The sequence below is a fragment of the Notothenia rossii genome (genome assembly GCF_949606895.1).
Source record: "Notothenia rossii genome assembly, chromosome: 1".
Lineage (NCBI taxonomy): Eukaryota > Metazoa > Chordata > Actinopteri > Perciformes > Nototheniidae > Notothenia > Notothenia rossii.
In genome coordinates this window covers 4757689-4777967 of record NC_136912.1, presented here as the reverse complement: position 1 = coordinate 4777967, position 20279 = coordinate 4757689, and the positions used below count along the sequence as shown (strand labels likewise).

Below are 20279 nucleotides of genomic sequence, written 5' to 3'. Positions count from 1 at the left end.
AGAAACCAGCTTGAGTGCGCTAGAATTTGAAAGTAAGCAGCCGAAAAAATCTGCCCCTTCCTTCAGACTACCTTACAGAGCCCCTCCTCCAACACACACATGAGGGCACATGACCAATGAGGGCACGAGATAAGTTTGTGCACAGATGGAAGGCTGCAGGCAGGTCGGCAATCCAATCATTTTAGCAGGGCCGACCTGCCTGCCTGTCAGCCTTTTACCCTACCTTTAATGTCCCTCTCTGGGCTCGAAAGTAGAACAGTGATGCAGATCAGGTGGGTAAAAACACCACTTCCTTCCTTTTCACAGTATTAGTTTAAGAAGTTTGTTGTTTCATAGAAAGACAGCAGTTTTGTGGTGAACTTGTATCATCAACACCAGACCACCGGCCCAGACTAACAAGAGAAAATTATTTCTCGAGAAAGATAATTTTATAAAGTCACTGTTTAAAAAATGTGGATGTAAAACCCGACCAAAGTACAATCTGCAGCACAAACTGAAACTTAGCTATCAGTGTTTCCGTCATTGAAGACTCAGTGGGACAGTCAGCCTTTATGTGTTCCCCTTCTAATGTATCCTGACACTTGACTTTCATCACTGCAGCTTTTCATTTATTTACTGTTTTCAGTGTTGTTATGTCAAGCAAAGAGATAACATTCTTCTATTTTGAAATCACAGGTTATGGCAATCTTAACCTTTTTTATTATAGCAAAATAATATATATATATATATATATTATATATATATATAATGTGGCCCTAATCCTCTTCCGTATTACATATATATATATATATATATATATAGATAGATAGATAGATAGATAGATAGATAGATATAGATATATAGATAGTATGTATTTATTTCAAAGAGCATTCACACAAAGACATTAACCTCAGAAAAGAGAAGATATGAATTATGCCAGATTATAGCTATATCCATCTGCAGTCCTCAGAATACAGAACAGAATAAGAAAAATATAAACACATGAAATCCAGAAGAGTCGTAATAACAGGTGTAAAACCTATATGTGGGAAGAAGGAGTTTCTAAACCTTTATAAATACATTCTATGGTCTACACACAACGTATAAGTATACTCACAGGCTCTTGGAAATAGTTTTCTATCAGTGAAATATGGCTCTTTACTTTAACCTAGTGGCAGCAGTGGGGAACTGCAACTAGATCAGCTAATGCATGTAGCTGTAACACCACACTGTGCAGTGAAGAGCAGGACTGTGGCTGTGCTGTGGTCACAATCTTTACTCAGTCAGTGTGACACTTTCATCACTGCAGCTTATTTTCTTTTGACTGTTTCCAGCTTTTTTATTTTAAGCAGACACATGCGATTGTTTTTATTTTTGACATCACAGGTAATGGCACTAGTATGGACATCTTTTTTATTAACGCAAATCAACACAGACCTGCAGAAGGAAAATGTAAACACATGTTATACAGCACACAAGAAAAGGGTCATTATAACAGTTATAAAAAAGGAAGCATGATAAACAGTTGTAATGAGCTGTGATGGTTATATACCTACAGAACAACTAAATGTAACTCTCTGAAATGTGAATAATGGAAATGGTAAAAAGAACAACAAAGAACGTAGGGGAAATGACCGTACCCACACAAAGGGAAATGCACTTGACAGGCTCTTGGAAATGTTTTTTATCAATGAAATACGGCTCTCTACTGAAACCTAGTGGCAGCAGGATGAAACTGCAACTAGATAAGCTGCCAGATGTTCCTATGCAATATCAATTTGTTTTTCAATAGCAAACATGTATAGTTGTACTTAATTAAAGAATGTTAATAGTAATATAAAAAATTATCCAAAAATGTAAAGAATGTAAATGGCAATTATTTGTGACCAGTAAAATATAATCCGTAATATTTACAGTTTTTCGACACAAAGAGATGGCAGTGGGAAGCCAACTGTTGCGGCTAAACCTACCTTTTAGTTTTTTAAGCAAATATCATGTTACACAAGTGTTATTTACAATATAATGCATTAAGTCTAGAAATACTTTCCACTAGGGCTACTTGGGATTACTGCAGTGAGCCTTTTTCTTTTTTAAATAATGTAATAAAAAACACTTTATATTCCATATGTAATCCAGCTGACCCAATCAGAGTATAATACATTTGCTCAGCAATGTTGAACGTATACATGTAGGTTTCTCTAAGATATATAATTGTTTCTATGACACATTCTTGGTGAAGCACATCCTATATTTAAAACAAATCTTAATTAACCTGGAAATTACAGATTTTAATGTAAAATAATTACGAAAATATAAGAAAAGCAACGCCTGCTGTGTTCATCTGGATTTGTTGATCATGCTGTAAAATGCAGCTGGATCCTCTCCAGGGTCCTTCCCTCTGGTCCTGAGAGATAAATGATGTATTTATTAATAATAATATTCATGCTAAAGTAATGAATTGATTGAGTTATGTAACTTTAATCTTGTAATGAGGGTAATGTTCCTGTGTGAGGATCTGCTCACCTCGGGGCAGCACTGCTGAACTTGACGGCAGCGTACTCCGGGACTTCCTGTTGCTCCGTGTGTCTGAGGGGCTCATCTGCTCTCATGTTGGAGTAAAGAGGGTCTTCCCGGTTGTTGGAGAAGTGAACGCTGGCATACTGAAGGTCCTCCTGCTGCTCCGGCTGATCAGGTACACACTGCAGGGAGGAAAACAAATGAATCCACGCATGTTTACATGAATAGATATTTCATTTCCAGAGGAATGGACCCAGGACAGAAAAGGCCAAAGCAACAGCAGCTGTGGTAATGATGGGAACATATCTCTGCTTCATCAACTTGATGCTTTATGACAGAAAAGATTAAAGGATAAAAGATAGGAAAACTTCTGGATGAACTTGAAATGTACTCACGTCTAAGAGGAGAATCAAAGAGATTGAGATATAAATTAACTTTTTATAGAAGGATGTAAAAAGAGCAGCAAGAGGTCCTTCTATGTCAGATCAGTTTTCTATAAGAACTTAAAGACCATGAAATACTCCTCATTATAAATTGAGAGTAATATGTTTTATTTTGTACTAGATTAATTACATAAGTATCTATTCTCACCTCTTCCCTGTTGTCCGCTCTCTCTTCAGGCTCAGAGGAGTCTCTAGAAGTCCTCTTTCTTCTGGTTAGGAGAGTTTATGAAGAAACAAATGTTTGCCATCAGACAAACAGACTTTTAATGATTTAACAAACAATGATTAAGATGATCAGATCTGCTCACCTGATCCACAGGAAGACAGAGAGAGAAATGACAGCCAGGAGAACAACAGAGATTGTTACAGCAGCTGGTCGCTTCCATGATCCTGAGAAACAGAGATCAACAGAGAACAGACAGTTAATACAGCTGTGTTTCCCTAATATGGATACAAGGACCCCTAGGGGCACTTTGGAGTATTACAGGGGTTGTGTAATATAATAGATAATATTATAATAGAATTGGAGGGATGAAACCCTCTTGAATGGTCACACTTGCAGAGCACACAGCACACAGAGTGACATCTGTTCTCTGCTCTTAACCCATCCTAGTACCAGGAGCAGTGTAAGACTATATTTTCAAACATCCTATTCCCAAAAAACGTATATTATAATTTGTTTTAAAAGTAATGTTAATAAAAAGAGACTTGTCCAATGTTCAAGAAGCTGAAACAAATCAAATACATTCATGACATTGTTAGTTTTGTGATGAACGGGTGATTATACTCCATTCATTATTTCCTTCTCAATACCGATGGAATATCTCTCAGCCTGAGGGCACACGGCATAAGCTTCACAAAACAGACACAACTCTCACTCTGAGTACAAAGGGAAAGACTGCACCCCATACTGAATCTGGACCCTCAGGACAATTATTTCCTTATGTAAAAGAAAGGAAACAACCTCTATCCCGAACCGGAAAGGTACATTTGAACATGCACTCCCTTTTCAGCCTCCTACCAGACAATGTGACTGAAAATAAACAAGCTGATAAGTGTGTGGTTTAAGATGAATGCATAAAACTTACCTGCTCCAACACTCAGATGAAAGGTGGAGTTACTACGTCCTAACTTGTTCTGGGCTCCACAGGAATAACTCCCACTGTGTTCAGCTCTGAAGTCAGTGATGGTGAAGATCTGTCCTGAAGCTTTTGGAGAGTCTTCATCCTCCTTGTACCAGGTGTAGTTAGCTGCTGGGTTAGCATCACTGCTACAGGTCAGAATCACTGAACTGCCCTCCTCTATCTCAGCAGAGGGACTCACTGACACAGAGGGAAGCTTTGGAGAGTCTGGAAAAAGGATATGGAAATAAAAAGTATTTCAAATATTAAAACATGTTATCACAAATGATTGCCTTCAATATGTTTTTAATTATTTATATATTGTGATATAGATCCTTGTGTTGGATTCCTGGAAACTGGCAGCCAATAACAAATCTTTATTTATCTTTTTACATCAATGACCCCACACATTCTTCTCCTTTTATTACAAGGCTTAGTTGAAAACTCGATTCTGATTGGTGAATTTGGACATTTCAGAGGCTGCTAATACTCGCTAACAGAACGCTGCTAAGGATAACATGACTGCTGTTAAGGAGGATCAAGGGACTATGTGCAGTCATATCAATCCGCAGAAAGAAGTCCGGTCGATTTAACGTCAGCCGTGGACAGCAAACATTTAGTACTTTTTGAATCTTCATATTTATATTGGTTGAGAGCACTGGGCAGTTTAAAAGACACTGTGAACAGTGACTTGGACATCATTTGTAAACACTTGTAACACCTAACATGTTTGGCTTATTGCAAGCTAATGTTCTACTTGCTGTTTGTATCTTTATGGTTATCTGCACTTATTGTTAGTCGCTTGTATGAAATGAAATGTATGTAATGAACTTCAGAAGACCTCTGTGACTCCAGTATGTCTGAATTTGTCAGTGTATTGTAATGTCAGTGTGTATTTATGAGTAAACTCACACACTGCAGGAGAGGGGAAGTCTTCATGTCCTTCCAAAGCACAAGAGATGTTGTCTCTGGGATGAAACAAGGCTTTATAAGAAGATATCATCGTTGCTTTGATTTTCTTTCCGTTGTTGAACCAGACGTAGTTCAGAGAACCAGCTGGACTGCAGCTGCTGTGACACTTCAGCTCAGCCTCAGTAGAATAGTTGTAGAGCTTTGCTCTGATCACCTGCACCTGGAGAGCTGGACGTTAGAACAAGAAACAATAGTATAGCAAAAGGTCTTTTTGTATAGATGTGCATACACATTCACACCACTGTGTATTGCTATTTGGAAATAAAGAGCCACATTAACTCTTCATCCAATAGTCATTACACAAACATCTACTTTTCCAGTATTTGTAGGTGTTCTGTGTATTTGATTGATTGTATTGAAGTTCTAACAAAGAAATTGAAACGTTGTTTTTCAACTTCTTCCCGTAAAAGATTAGTCTCTGGATTATTCCTGTCCCAGCTGGACTACGGTGATGCAATCTATTTGCCTTTCCCACTGGTTTGGCCAAACTTGACCCACTCTACCATGCTGCACTGCGTTATATATCAAATGCACCCTATAGGACTCATCCTTGCACACTGTATAGCCTAACTGGATATTCCTCACTTATATGCGTAGGATTCAGCATTGGTTTGTATAAAGCCATCTTAGGTAAGCTTCCACTGCACATATGAGCCAGATTTGCTCCAGTTTATGAATCTTACAACCTCAGATCCAGGGCCTGGATACGGGTCCAGGTTCCTGCCGTGCGGACTGAGGCTGGAAAAAAGAGTATTTTTTTATGTTGGTCCTTGTTCTTGGAATGACCTTCAATCACGCCTCAAACTGAGGGCACTTGTCCCTATAGCAAGTTTTAAATTGAAGTTGTCTGAGGTCCTTACCACCAGCTGCTCTTGCAGTAATAAGTAGTTCACCTTTCTTAATGTCCTAATGTGCTCAATGTAGGGACTGCTTTTCTTCTTTTGTTTACTTAGTTGTGTTCTCTGTATTTTATATGTCTGTGTTATGTGTAAGAACGTGTGACGTTGCTGCCTTCTTGGCCAGGTCAGCATTGTAAATGAGATTGTATCTTAATGCTTTTATCTGGTTAAATAAATAAAAATCTAAATAAAATGTACATCAGTGTGTGTTGATCAGTACCTGTGACAGTCAGAGTGGTTCCAGGTAAATCACTCCTCCATTCAAAGCTTGGTGTTTTGAATTTGAAGAGATACTGAGCTGAATCTGAGTCTCTCAGGTCAGAGATCCTCAGAGTGGAGCGTCCTCTCTCTGTGTCAAGGATCTGAACACGACCTGCATACTGGGAGTCTTCACTAAGGTCCTCAGGTTGAGAGGGATTCTGTCCCTGATGACTACGCTCAGAAATTAACCAGAACTTAGATTGAACATCATCTTCAAAGCTGCTGTACGTGCAAGAAATGTTCACTGAGGATCCTTCGGGGGCACAGATGCTTCTCTCAGTGTAAGCCACTCTGTTGCAGGTTTGACCAGTGAAACCTGAACAAATAAAAACATATTTTTTTTCTATCTTTCAGCAATAATTTGAACAGGAGTAAAAAATGACTTGTTGAGTTCAATATAAAACACCACTAGATGTTTATGTGTTGAAAGAAGTGTTTGGAGTAAACTCACACACTGCAGGAGAGGGACAGTCCTCATGTCCCTTCAAAGCACAGGAATAACTGTCTGCCTTGTTCGGTTTGTCTATATAATAAGATGTTTCTCCCTGGATTCTTTGTCTGTTCTTGTACCAGATGTAGGAAGGATCAGAAGATCGATGACCACTGTTTTCACAATACAGCCAGTCTGCATCTGATGTGATCTGGAGATCTGGATTTATGAAGGAACAGGAATTGTATTTAAGACAAAAACTGTCAAAACACATGTATATTATTATTATTATATTCAAGACATTAATAAATAATTAACATATAATTGAGAATTGTTACTTGAGACGGACAAAGTGACTCCAGGTGAACCACTATATTTTCCTCCTGCTTGGTTTGTTATGATCCTGAACATGTACTCAGCTGAGTCTCTCTCTCTCAGGTTTCTGATTCTCAGAGTGCAGATGTTGTTTTCACAGAGATTCTCTACACGACCTGCGTACTCTGAGTCTGTGGTCAGATCTACAGGTTCACCATCTTTCTGTTTAAACCAGAATGTTTTCTCTACTTTGTTAACTCTGCCATTCCATGTAGATGGGTATGTGTAGCTGCAGCTTATCTCCACTGTTGATCCTTTCACTGCACAGATCTCAGTAGAAGAGTAAGTCACTCCCCAGTCATCCTGACCCTGAACCACTGAAACACAGAGCACATCAGAAACTAGAATCAAAGTTAATCTATAAATAGTTGAGAAATTGCCTGATCAGTACTTTCAACAAAGAATGTAAAAATAAACATTTTACAAACTTTACTGGGATAGAGCAGAAAAACACATGTGAATTCCTTCTTAGGCACTTTGAAACCAATGATACTCTTTGACTTTGTTTCTTAATCAAACCAGGTAGAACAGAAGTCTACACAAAAAGGGTATGTTCAGTTTGACTCAAGATTGGAAAATGCCTTCATATAAATGAACAGTGAATGATTAGTGATCACATTAATTAGAATAGTGTGAGATTCTCTGAACAGTTTCCTCTCTGTTCGCTCTGTGGTCAGGTTGCTGCAGAGGTAAGTGTGAACAATAACAATAAATGCAGAACACGAAGGTGTGAGCAGCTTCTGTCTGATATACAGATAAGAAAAAGAAGAAGACTGCTTTTAACTCAGAGCGTGGGAATATAACTCTGAGGTCAGAGAGTAAAGAAGGAACTAGAAGGGTTTGGTGCAGAGGTATGGCGACATAAGAGAAGTTGTGCCAGTATGAAATGACTAGTGAGAAAATATCCCTCTAAAACACTAACATTTTTATGAAAATGAAAAACAGTTTTTTAAACAGGTTCATCTTAAAAACACAACATAGCAAAGTGTTATAACATGGAGAGGAGGGAACAGTTATGAATGAACAATATGTTCAGTTTGAAGCGTGTGAGAGTAATAAGCACACACTTACTTTTGTGAGCAAATGACGTTGACCAATACAGGAAAGATATTTTTACAAATATCCTTTACATGTAAAAAACTACTAAAACTTGGTAACATCTAAGTGTTTCATCAAAGCTAAACAAAAAACATATTTTGAATATTTCTGGAAAGTTTGCATTTCATCCAACCCTGATCCACTTATTCCCACATGTGACCTGGTTTTACGAGTCCCACATTTCCCAGAATCCCCTCTGTTCATGTGATGAATGTAAGTGTAGATGTACAGTACCTGACACAGAGAGCAGGAAGACAACTAATCCACTCGCTGCTGCAGTTAGACTCATAGCTGCTCCTCTCATCTCTGTGAGACTATAAAACATGTCAGATTAAATAATGTTCACAGGAGGTATACAGAATCATTACATCAATAAACGGTTTCTACTCACAGTGAAGGAGGAACCATGTGTTCAAAGATGCCTTTCCTCTGAAGCAATGAGCAGAAGACGGATATCAGGCTGTTAAGAGACTAGATTTACTTCCTCTTTAGACGATTAATATGCTTGATGAGCCAAACCCCAGTAACACCGACTACACAGTAAAGTTTGGTTGTTTAACAAACAATACACTTTTCTTAAACTCAATAAACTCTGGTTAAAGACCCGTTTAGCTACCTACACTGACTCCTGTAAAAAGCATTTGAAAGGATTTAAAATGATCAGGGTGAAACAGTTCATCTCTCTGAGCACTGAGGACGTCACACAGTCTGCAGGTGTAGTGAAGGAACAGGAATGCATTAACCTGTGAACCCACGAGGCAGTTTGACTGAACAGGATGAAGAGAACCAAATTAATTATTAGAGAAAATGGAAAATGTCATTTATTTTCTCTTGGTTTGTTTCTTCTCTGTGCTCTCTGCGGTCAGGCTGCTTCTGTTTCAGAGAAATGCAGAACTCTGAGACGTGAGAAACTCCCATGCCTGTTAGTGTGAACCCAACATGAACACACACATCACACACATTATCAAGTGGACTGGTAGGATTTGGACACACAGTGTTTAATGATACGAAAAACACATTTTCAATGACTTTGGATGTTTCGATAGATCAGTTGAGTTAACTGTAAACATATGTTTACATTTATTAAAACACTTTAACATTTGAAAAACAACCTCAGAGCATACAGCAAACTTTATTATGAGTTATTTGCATGTTCAGGAGGTAAGAGAGGACATCAGTACTTCAGTAGTTTGGGTGAACTGACCCTTTAAAGCAGACAGTGGAGGGAGCTCTCTGAGTGATGAAGCCTGAATGTGTCTCACTTAAGATCCCCCAGTAGAGGACAGTGAAACATCTGAAACTGAACCAGGATCCGGAAACAATGTAAAGTTTAATATTCAACACTGATTGTTTTGGCACATTTAAATGTACTTGTTCGTCGTTATCTCAATGCAGCAGGATAAACTGTACAGCCCTATCAACACGGGGCAACCTTTCTAAGGAGGGGTCAGTGTCGCTCTTGCTCCCTCTTGCTCTTTGGCACGAAGGCCACTTCCGGGTTCCGTTTACGTGCTTTCTCCGCTGGCATCGATTTGTGGTGGCTGCCGTTTGTTGTATGCTTAGCATGACAAGTAGCATACATACTAAATGTTTATTGCTGGTTGTAGACCGTTGCAGGGATCCTGCAGCCCATGTCTGCTGCCTCTGCTGAACGAAGCTCTCCTGCTGTGTGTCTTAACTTTGCCTGATCGGTAGGTACGCTTTTTGCTTGTCTCATCCTTCCTGAATAATATGAATGTAGTATTATTATCTTAACATCACCTGCGCTGGGAGCCTAATACAGAAAGACAGCTGTTTTGCCTCAACGTCTGTGCTTCACCGATACACTGCTGCCTGGCGGGTGTTGCTCTTGGCCTGCATCGTCTGTATTGCCTCTTTGTGTCAGTGTGCATTACACTACATGACCACATTTTAAACATTGTGTGGACTGTTCGATTAATTTCTGTTTATGATTAGTTATTTCATTGACCCTGTTGAGTTAAGCTTGTTTTGTTTATTTAGTTCAATAATAAGTAGATTGTTGGGTTAATTTCCGTTTCTTTCTGTTGTCTCTTTGTACTTTCTCCAAATTAATTTAATTACATCTTGTTTGGTCACTAATATATGCCTATGTATTTTTGCTCTATGCTTGTATGGAATGTTTTGTAAAGTGTGAAAGTGTTTCGAAAAGCTAAATATAATGTGGATAACAAAATATGTGGATGTACATTACCTAGCATAGAGAGAAGGAAGACAACAAATCCACTCGCTGTTAAACTCATAGCTGCTCCTCTCGTCTCCGTGTGGCTTCAGTGACAATAAAATAAAGAAGAAGATTGATTTACACAAGTAAAACCTTCTATACATTAAAAGAAAGGGAGTTATCACAAACCTTAACGCCCCCCTGTGGGCTTGAAGGTAGAAAGGAGACAGAAAGCAGGGGGTTTAAAACACCACTTCCTTCATCTTCACATTATTGCTTTACATGGTTTGCTGTTTCACAGAGAGAGACCAGTTTGTGGTAAACAGAGCACCTCTTCTCACTGACAAGAGAACACACATCCTAATGTCTTCCTTTATTATAAAAGCAGCCAAACTTCTAGATCTAAAACCATGTTCTGTGAATAAATCTCAACAATGCAAATTACACAAACTACTAATGCAAATTAACATCACTTGATATTATTATGAAACTGCCTGGACAGTTTCATAATGTGTACAGAAAGTCACATCTCAACATTTGTTCATTGAGGTTTAGCTTGGGTTTTACATTTTATAATATTCATTCAAGCCAAACTCAAACCAAACTACAACAAGCAGCACGAGCTGAAGGTTAGCTATCAGTGTTTCTGTCTGTGAAGAGCAGGACTGTGGCTGTGCTGTGGTCACACACTTCTCTCACTCACACACTTCACTCACTCACACACTTCAATAACTCACACACTTCTCTCACTCACACACTTCACTCACTTCACTCACACACTTCACACACTCACACACTTCTCTCACTCACACACTTCTCTCACTCACACACCTCACACACTTCAAACACTCACACACTTCTCTCACTCACACACCTCACACACTTCTCTCACTCACAAACTTCTCTCACTCACACACTTCACACACTTCTCTCACACACTCACACACTTCAAACACTCACACACTTCTCTCACTCACACACTTCTCTCACTCACACACTTCACACACTTCTCTCACACACTCACACACTTCTCTCACTCATACACTTCTCTCTCTCAGTGTGACAGTCTCCCTTCACTGTGTTCTTTATACCTTCTGATGTATCCTCACAAACTCTGCTCTTTCATCACTGCAGCTTGTTTTGTTTAATATTGTTTCCAGTGTTTTTATTTCAAGCGAACACGTGCAATTATTCTATTTTGAAACGACAGATTAGTGACACTCATGCTATCATTAGCATTAGTGTGGACAAGAGTTATGGCAAATTCAACCTTTATTGATTAACTCAAACCAGAACAGAAAAGAACAGAAGGAGAGAAAGGTAAACACATGAAGTACAGAACAAAAGACTAGGTTCAGAATAACAGGTGTAACAACAAAGCAAAAGAGACAAATGCAACAAGTTGTGATGGTTATGAACTTAAAGAGTAACAAAGAAATTAACTATTTTAATTGGTAAAAATTGAACTTTTATATTTACATAAAAAGATGTCAGAATAAGAATGTGTGAACATTAAGGCCGTACACACACCAAAGATAAATGTACTGTACAGGCTCTTGGTAATGGTTTTCCATCAGTGAAATACGGCTCTTTACTGACACCTAGTGGCAGCAGAATAAAACTGCAACTACATCAGCAAACGCATGTTCCTCTCCAATATCCCAACGTGCTTTAAAAAAACATTTATTTTGGAATGGATCAAAAACAACACAAACAAGTAGTTGTTGATATTTCCGTCTACACAAGAAGAAGAACATTTTAAAGAAAAATATTATATAAAGAAAGTAGATAAATGTACAAAACAATGGAAATGGTTTGTTATCAGTTATAACTCTTTAGTAATATCTACATTTTCCAACAATAAAAGTCAGCAGTTAGGTATCAGATCTCATGTTGCAACATCTCTACTTTTTGTAATTTTTTTCGATGGTAGAAATGTAAACAAGAAATAATTACAATTCAATACATTAAGTTGTGAAATACTTAGCCAATTATTTACATTTGAGCCATTCAGATTAATAAAAACTAGACTGAAAACTCATCGCCTCATTCTTGGAGAGGTCCACCCTGAGACATGTATTTAAAAAAATCCACATCACCCTGTGTAGATAGAATGTGATTGTAAAAAACTGAAGTATCATCCTTCAAATGCAACGCCTGCTGTGTTTATCTGGATTTGTTGACCGTGCTGTACAATGCAGCTGGATCCTCTCCAGAGTCCTGACCTCTGGTTAGGAGAGTTTATGAAGAAACAGAAGATCAATTGGTTGAACATTGAATGTTGTTTTCAATTGTTTCATGTGTATTTTATTGTTTTTACGTCGTGTATGAGTGTTTGTCAGTCTGTGGCTATAAGTATGGTTTTATTGTCTTGTGTTTTAACATTTGTTTTTTAATATTTGTTTTTTGTCCTATCGGTTTTGTCTAGATGTATTTATGCTGCTTTTTATATATTTGTTGATGAACAGCACTTTGGTCAACTCTGTTGTTTTTTCAATTTGGCATATAAATAAAGTTAGATTGGATTGGATCAGACAAACAGACTTTTAATAATTTAACAAACAATGATTAAGATGATCAGATCTGCTCACCTGATCCACAGGAAGACAGAGAGAGAAATGACAGCCAGGAGAACAACAGGGATTGATAGAGCAGCTGGTAGCTTCCATGATGCTGAGAAACAGATCAACAGAGAACAGACAGTTAATGCAAAGGTGTTTCTCAAATATGGATAAAAGGACCCCTAGGGGTATTGTGGGGTACTGCGGAGGGCACATTTTTCCAAATATATACTGTATAATGCCTATAGTTTTTATTATTTCTAAAGTGATTAAACTGTTCCGGTTCAATTTAAAATAATATAATTAAACACCAGATTTATATTTGATTCTTCTATTTTCAATTACATTTGTAACTGCTATAAACGGTCAATTACAAATACATTCATGATAATGTTTGTTCTGGGTCCAGTTTCCTGCATTTTCAATAAAAATTCAAATGTAATTTTGGTTCAAACGTAGCTGAAATTAGGAGTGAGACCCAGACATGGTTTGCACTGCAGTCAGAGGAGCTTTGCTTAAAAAAATATTTTAAATTAGATGAAAAAAAGTTAGAGAAATAATGAATAAAATCATGTTCTTGAACAATGGTCCCCAAAACAAGTAGACAAGCATTACTAAAGTATAGTCAGTTTTATGCACACTGATGATCAAGGTCTAATGAAAAGGAAACCATCATCTGTAAACAGTAGAAGTTCCATCTAATGTCCCAGCAAATCGTCACTTTACAGACCATAGTGTTACCTTCATAGATTATTTAAGTATAAATAATATAATATAAAGCCAATCCCTGACACAAGAAGAACATTGAAAAACACACTTCCTGGTCTGATTACTATGCAGAGGATGTGACTGAAAACAAACGTACTGATAAGTTAAACTTACCTGCTCCAACACTCAGATGAAAGGTGGAGTTACTACGTCCTAACTTGTTCTGGGCTCCACAGGAATAACTCCCACTGTGTTCAGCTCTGAAGTCAGTGATGGTGAAGATCTGTCCTGAAGCTTTTGGAGAGTCTTCATCCTCCTTGTACCAGGTGTAGTTAGCTGCTGGGTTAGCATCACTGCTACAGGTCAGAGTCACTCAACTGCCCTCCTCTATCTCAGCAGAGGGACTCACGGAGACAGAGGGGAGCTTTGGAGCATCTGGAGGAGAAATGAATATTCATATTTAAATATAAGAATATTTGAAAGCACATGATTTATTTTAGATCTTACTTGTTTCCTTTATTATTGTAATGTAGAGCTGGAGCTGTCAAATCATTTTAACTCATGTTTGAAACAGAGAGCCAATAACAAGTCTTTGACATTTAAATTATTCTCTTTATACGCTGATGACCTCATTTGTTTCCTTAAGGCAATTACAATTATGAAGTTGACCTGTTTTTACTATTTCACTTCCACTTGTTCTTGATTATTATAAAATGTGTAATTTATTGATTGTGATGTTTTGTTGTTTCTTTGTGGTTATGGATTCCTTATTTCTGATATTTTCTTTTGACTTGTTTCATAAACGTTGCTTTATTCCAATTGAGGTCTCGAGAAAAAAGTATTTCCAAGTCATCTTATTAATTTTCTTAAGATGGCTTATTTACTGTTGGTATTTTATATTTTTGTTAAATATTTAATATCAACCAAAATCACTTCCAGTTGTTTTTGATTTAGTTTTTTTAATTGCTAAGAATTTATTTGCCTAATTTATTCTTACATTGATTTTTTAGATGTTCTTGGTGCGTATAGGAATTTCCTTTTATTGGATGTTGCTTTTATTACAATTATGTACAGGTTACAGCTAAGTTTTAGTTTAGGAGAACTCCTCTGAAAATCTCTGAAATTGAAGTGTGTGTGTGTGTGTGTGTGTGTGTGTGTGTGTGTGTGTGTGTGTGTGTGTGTGTGTGTGTGTGTGTGTGTGTGTGTGTGTGTGTGTGTGTGTGTGTGTGTGTGTGTGTGTGTGTGTGTGTGTGTGTGTGTGTGTGTGTGTGTGTGTGTGTGTACTCACACACTGCAGGAGAGGGGAAGTCTTCATGTCCTTTCAGAGCACAGGAATATCTGTCCGTAGAACCAAATGTGAATAAATGAGTAGAATATTTTGAAGTCGTAGATTTCTCTCCGTTCTTGTACCAGACGTAATGATCAGAGGGTACTCGACAACTGCTCTGACACTTCAGCTCTGCCTGGTTAGTATGTGTGGGTTCAACCTGCACCGAGAGATCTGGATTTGAGAAGAAAGAACAGGTATCAGATATAAACTGTCAACACACATGCATTCATAAACATTTATGTTATCGTTTTCTAGATTTTGAACATTTGGAAATTATACACATGAATGAAAATATTACCTGTGAGAGACAAAGTGACTCCAGGTGAACCACTATATTTTCCATCTGGATGGTTTGTTTTGAACCTGAACCTGTACTCAGCTGAGTCTCTCTCTCTCAAGTTTCTGATTCTCTGAGTGCAGATGCTGTTTTCACAGAGATTCTCTACACGACCTGCGTACTCTGAGTCTGTGGTCAGATCTACAGGTTCACCATCTTTCTGTTTAAACCAGAATGTTTTCTTAACTCTGTTAACTCTGCCTCTCCATGGAGATGGGTATGTGTAGCTGCATTTATCTCCACTGTTGATCCTTTCACTGCATAGATCTCAGTAAAAGTGTAATTCACTCCCCAGCCACCCTGACCCTGAACCACTGAAACACAGAGCACATCAGAAACTAGAATCAAAGTTAATAACTTAAGTTAACAATTAGTTAATGAGACTCAGTAAATCAAACACATGTGTTAATGGGGTTAATGTAACCAGAACAAGCTTCAAGATCAAATTATCAGCAGACATTATAAAAATGTTCCTGAACATGAATCTAACTAACTAGAGCTGAACTGGAAATAAGAATCATATCATGTATTTATCATAGTTGAGTTTCTAAAATGTGTAATATATATATATATATATATATATATATATATATTACACACAAGAGAAGAGGAGCACATTTACGTCACCTGTTAATTCCTTTAAGGCAGTTTATAACTGCTGTAAATACTAATGTATGAATTTGTTCTTTCTGAATTAAACACAAGGTGTCAACATGCGTGCATGAACATTACAAGATTAGAATACTATTAATTATACAGGTCTTTGCTTTTCTTGTACAGTCCCCTCTCTGTTCGCTCTGTGGTCAGGTTGCTGCTGAGGTAAGTGTGAACAATAACAATAAATGCAGAACACTGAGGTGTGAGCAGCTTCTGTCTGATATACAGATAAGAAAAAGAAGAAGACTGCTTTTAACTCAGAGTGTGGGAATATAACTCTGAGGTCAGAGAGGAGAGAAGGAACTAGAAGGGTTTGGTGCAGAGGTATGATCCATAAGAGTTGAGTCAATATGTTTTGACTTAGAATAATAATATCTCTCTAAATCACTTCAACTTAATAAAAACAGAGCTGGAGATTCTTGAAGTCATCTTAAGAAAAAAACAAAGCAACATGTTTTCACAGAGAGAGAGGATGGAGCAGTTATGCAGACACTATATTCTCATTTTAACGCTTGTAAAAGTGATAAGGAATCTGATATTTGATGCAGACGATTGGAGCAAAGGAAAGTGGGAACGCACGACAAGGTCTTCAGAATATCCATCAGAAAAACTAGTAACGTCTTTGAGTTTCTACAATTCTACACAAATACATTTAAAATGTTTCTGCTAGGTTTGCCTTTTACACAAAGCCATCCCACTTATTCCCACATGAGACCTGATTTTACAAGTCCCACATTTTCCCAGAATCCCCTCTGTTCATGTGATGAATGTAAGTGTAGATGTACAGTACCTGACACAGAGAGCAGGAAGACAACTAATCCACTCGCTGCTGCAGTTAGACTCATAGCTGCTCCTCTCATCTCTGTGAGACTATAAAACATGTCAGATTAAATAATGTTCACAGGAGGTATACAGAATCATTACATCAATAAACTGTTTCTACTCACAGTGAAGGAGGAACCATGTGTTCAAAGATGCCTTTCCTCTGTAGCAATGAGCAGAAGACGGATATCAGGCTGTTAAGAGACTAGATTTCCTTCCTCTTTAAACGATTAATATGCATGATGAGCCAAACCCCAGTACCACCCACTGCACAGTAAAGTTTTGTTGTTTTTAAAAAGTATAAACTTTTCTTATACAACATTTACTATGGTTAAAACTTGTTTTGCTGCCGATATACCACTGAAACCAGAAAAGAGCATTCAAATTAAGAAGAGAATAACAGTTAATCTCTATGAGCACTGAGTCTGCAGCTGAAGTGAAGGAACAGGAATGCATTAACCTGAAAAACCACGAGGCAGTTTTAGAAAACAGCATGAAGAGCACAGTATTCATTATCAGAAAGGATGGAGCATATCATTTCTCTTGGTTTGTTTCGTCTCTGCTCTCTCTGAGGTCAGGTTGCTTCTGTTTCAGAGAAATGCAGAACTCTGAGACGTGAGAAACTCACATGCCTGACAGGGTTAACCCAACATGAACACACACATAATCAGGTGGACTGGAAGGATCAGACACACAATGGTCCGGTAATTATTGTTGGAGCTATTTATTGATTTAACATGTTGATATTAATCTTTATGTCATGGAAGAAGTTTCCTTCATAATTCACTCATTTATTCTTCTTTCTAGTAGCATCCCTCGTAGCAAGAGTATATTTATCCTATTTTAAAATCAAACAGAAAATCTAGAGCCCTGGTTCAGTGTCTTTGGACTCTGCCATGTCTTCTGGCGACCTCTGGTGGGTAAATAGATACATGAGTGCAATGATGATATTTACATTTACTTTCATCTGGTTTAATTTGTTTATTCATTTGTGTTTACATTAATTAAGATTTGGTGTATTTTGTTGTTGTTCCTTTGTTTATTTTTCTGCATCAAGACGTGGCAGAACCCTAACCTTTTGTCTCGTGCCGGACAGGTGCTGTGGGCCTGAGGCGGCAGACTCCCTGGTGGGAGCAGTGGTGTTCTTCACAGTTCTGTTTTGTGTGGTGTGCAGTGTCACGGCTGATTTAGTTTGGACCCCTTACTCCCCTTTTGTTAACTGCCGCTGTGGTAAGTCCCAGCCCTGTCCTTTTCCCCAAAGTGTGGATTGTATTGAAATGTAATGTGTCTGATGTTTTTAGATATTCTGTATTTTATACAACCCGGTATCACGGCAATACGTGAACATTTGAAGATTTACCACGCTGGGGGACGTGAAGATGTTACTATTTAACCTGGCCCACATCAGATTTTCCGAGTAAATTCTAATTTATCCTCCTGAAGGGAACATTTTGACCAGGGCCGGCTCTAGACAATTTGCAGCCCTAGGTGAGATTTTAGCTGGCGCCCCAGCCAGAGAATCGTACAAGATAAAGATCAATACAGTATCCAAGGAATACACAATAGAATGGGGGGCGGACGTCACATCCTCTAGGGGGGTCCGGAGGTAAAAAAGAATTTTTTGAACATTTGAAAGTAAAATGCTTCAATCTGGTGCACTTTGAGCAGAATTACTACTAGATCTAGGGGGTACAACTCTATAACACCCATATGAAAAAGATCGGTTTACATTTTAATAATCAAATAAGTATGTGAACATGACCAATAACCTACCAGCCAATAACAAATGAATGTAACTTATTCTATTTTTTGTTATTCATTCATATCTTATTTGACCAGTTAAAAGTGGGGTAGGTAAGTTTGAGAAACCGGCTCGAGATACACTTTTTGTTATATTCCATGAATGCTCTTAACATCCCGATAGCAATGAATATCTGAAGTGCTTTGACAAAAAATCCATTAAAAAATGTCATGAGTGGAAGCCGTAGCGCTGTAAAAAGCACGACCAATCATCTGAGCCGGCTCGGCTAAAATAACTGGATGGCCTACCTGCCTGTCAGCCTTCCATCTGTGCACAAACTTATCTCGTGCCCTCATTGGTCATGTGCGCGCTCGTGTGTGTTGGAGGAGGGGCTCTGTAAGGAAGTGGCAGATTTTTTCCGGTTGTGTATTTTCAAATTCTAGCGCACTCAAGCTGGTTTCTCCAAAATTACCTACCCCACCTTTAACATTTATTTATTCATGTATATTTTTGTATCTCTCCAGTTTTAAACGATATTTTTGGTTTACTGTCCTATAGTATACATTGGAATGATTTCAAACCTGTTTATCCTAATAATTATAAAGGAGTGTCTTGGAAATAAACCGTTTGAGACCCACTGAGATAACTTAAACTAAAGTGAACTATCTAAACACTCAGAGTCCTTTACCTCACTGAGCTGTAGTTATCAGTCTCTCAGTCTGACTGGAGAGGACTCTCCCTCCACATTATTGTAGAAACATCTTCTTCTTATATCCGTTAGAGCAGCTAGCACCAGATTTTAATAACAACAGCGCTGGTACCGGTGCACCCTCCCTTTCTCCCTCACTCACTCACTCGCACGTTGGCTGTGAGCTGCGGGCGCCTGATAAGCCAGCATCCCCCATTTTCATCACTTACAGCGCCCATCGTACAGGGCAAATGAAAAGTGTAACCGGGTTGAAAAGGGTATTACATTTACTTAATTATGAATGTTGTTACATCAAGGCAGAAAATTAGGATGAGCACCAATGGTCAAAAATGTTTTTCTGCCAGCGCAGCGTCTCCCCAGATCTGGCGCCCTAGGCGAATATCTATAACGCCAGTGCTATGGGCCGGCCCTTTTGACCCCTCATGTAAATAAATGCATAATGCTGCGCTATACTTGGCCGCCACACCCCGTTGCTAAGCAACGCTTATTGTTTGGTGTCCTTTGATAAGCAGGCAGTCATATCATTAGCAAGAACTAGCTAGATATGATTGATATGGACATAAACGCGAGTGAAGTCTAATTGGACGCGAGAGAGCGAGATAGATCAGCATGGGCGGGGCCGGAGATTTTCTGTTGGGGGTGCTGTGGGGTAGCTTGACGTTTCATAGAGGTTGCTCAAACATGTAGGGTTTCCCATTATGTACAGAGCGCTACAGTTGAATTTTCTGATGCAACACTCCCCACACAAACACACACAGTACACCAACGACTGTTACAATGAAGGCTCGATAATTAGCTCACGGTATATAGGCTAGGTGTAAGCAAATTATTGAAGTTAAATGCATCTGGTGCACTTCGAGAGCAACTTTAAGAGATCTATGGAGGATACCTCTCTCAACACCCATATGAAACAGAACTGTAAACAGATGTACTTTTTTGCATGCATTTTCCAAATTATTTCACATACTAATAAATAAGTTATTAGTACTCAGAGGCACAACAAAGGGGTTCTTCTTACCATCTTTAGGGACAATTGTAAAATGCATTGTTTCTAATTTTCATACATTCATATAATTCAGACACACGTTTAGGTCTCAATAGCTGGCTTTGTATTCTGCGTGACCTACAGTACATGGA

General features: G+C 38.3%; 1 protein-coding gene and 1 long non-coding RNA gene across 2 annotated transcripts in view; both read right to left on the bottom strand.

The window, feature by feature from the left end:
- LOC307045261 (B-cell receptor CD22-like) overlaps nucleotides 1-20279 on the bottom strand; it is a gene marked incomplete at its 5' end in the record, with an annotated part of 35989 nt that overhangs the window by 13686 nt on the left and 2024 nt on the right. The window contains 4 exons of the mRNA XM_079690795.1: nucleotides 4973-5200; nucleotides 6152-6363; nucleotides 7122-7314; nucleotides 13721-13882. Of these exons, the coding sequence (XP_079546921.1) occupies nucleotides 4973-5200; nucleotides 6152-6363; nucleotides 7122-7314; nucleotides 13721-13882 (795 nt within the window). The remainder of the gene's footprint in view (nucleotides 1-4972; nucleotides 5201-6151; nucleotides 6364-7121; nucleotides 7315-13720; nucleotides 13883-20279) is intronic.
- On the bottom strand, nucleotides 1342-2897 carry LOC307040895. The gene is made up of 2 exons (XR_013808627.1): nucleotides 2503-2897; nucleotides 1342-2383 (listed from the first exon to the last, which is right to left on the bottom strand). It is a non-coding gene; the product is annotated as an uncharacterized lncRNA (long non-coding RNA).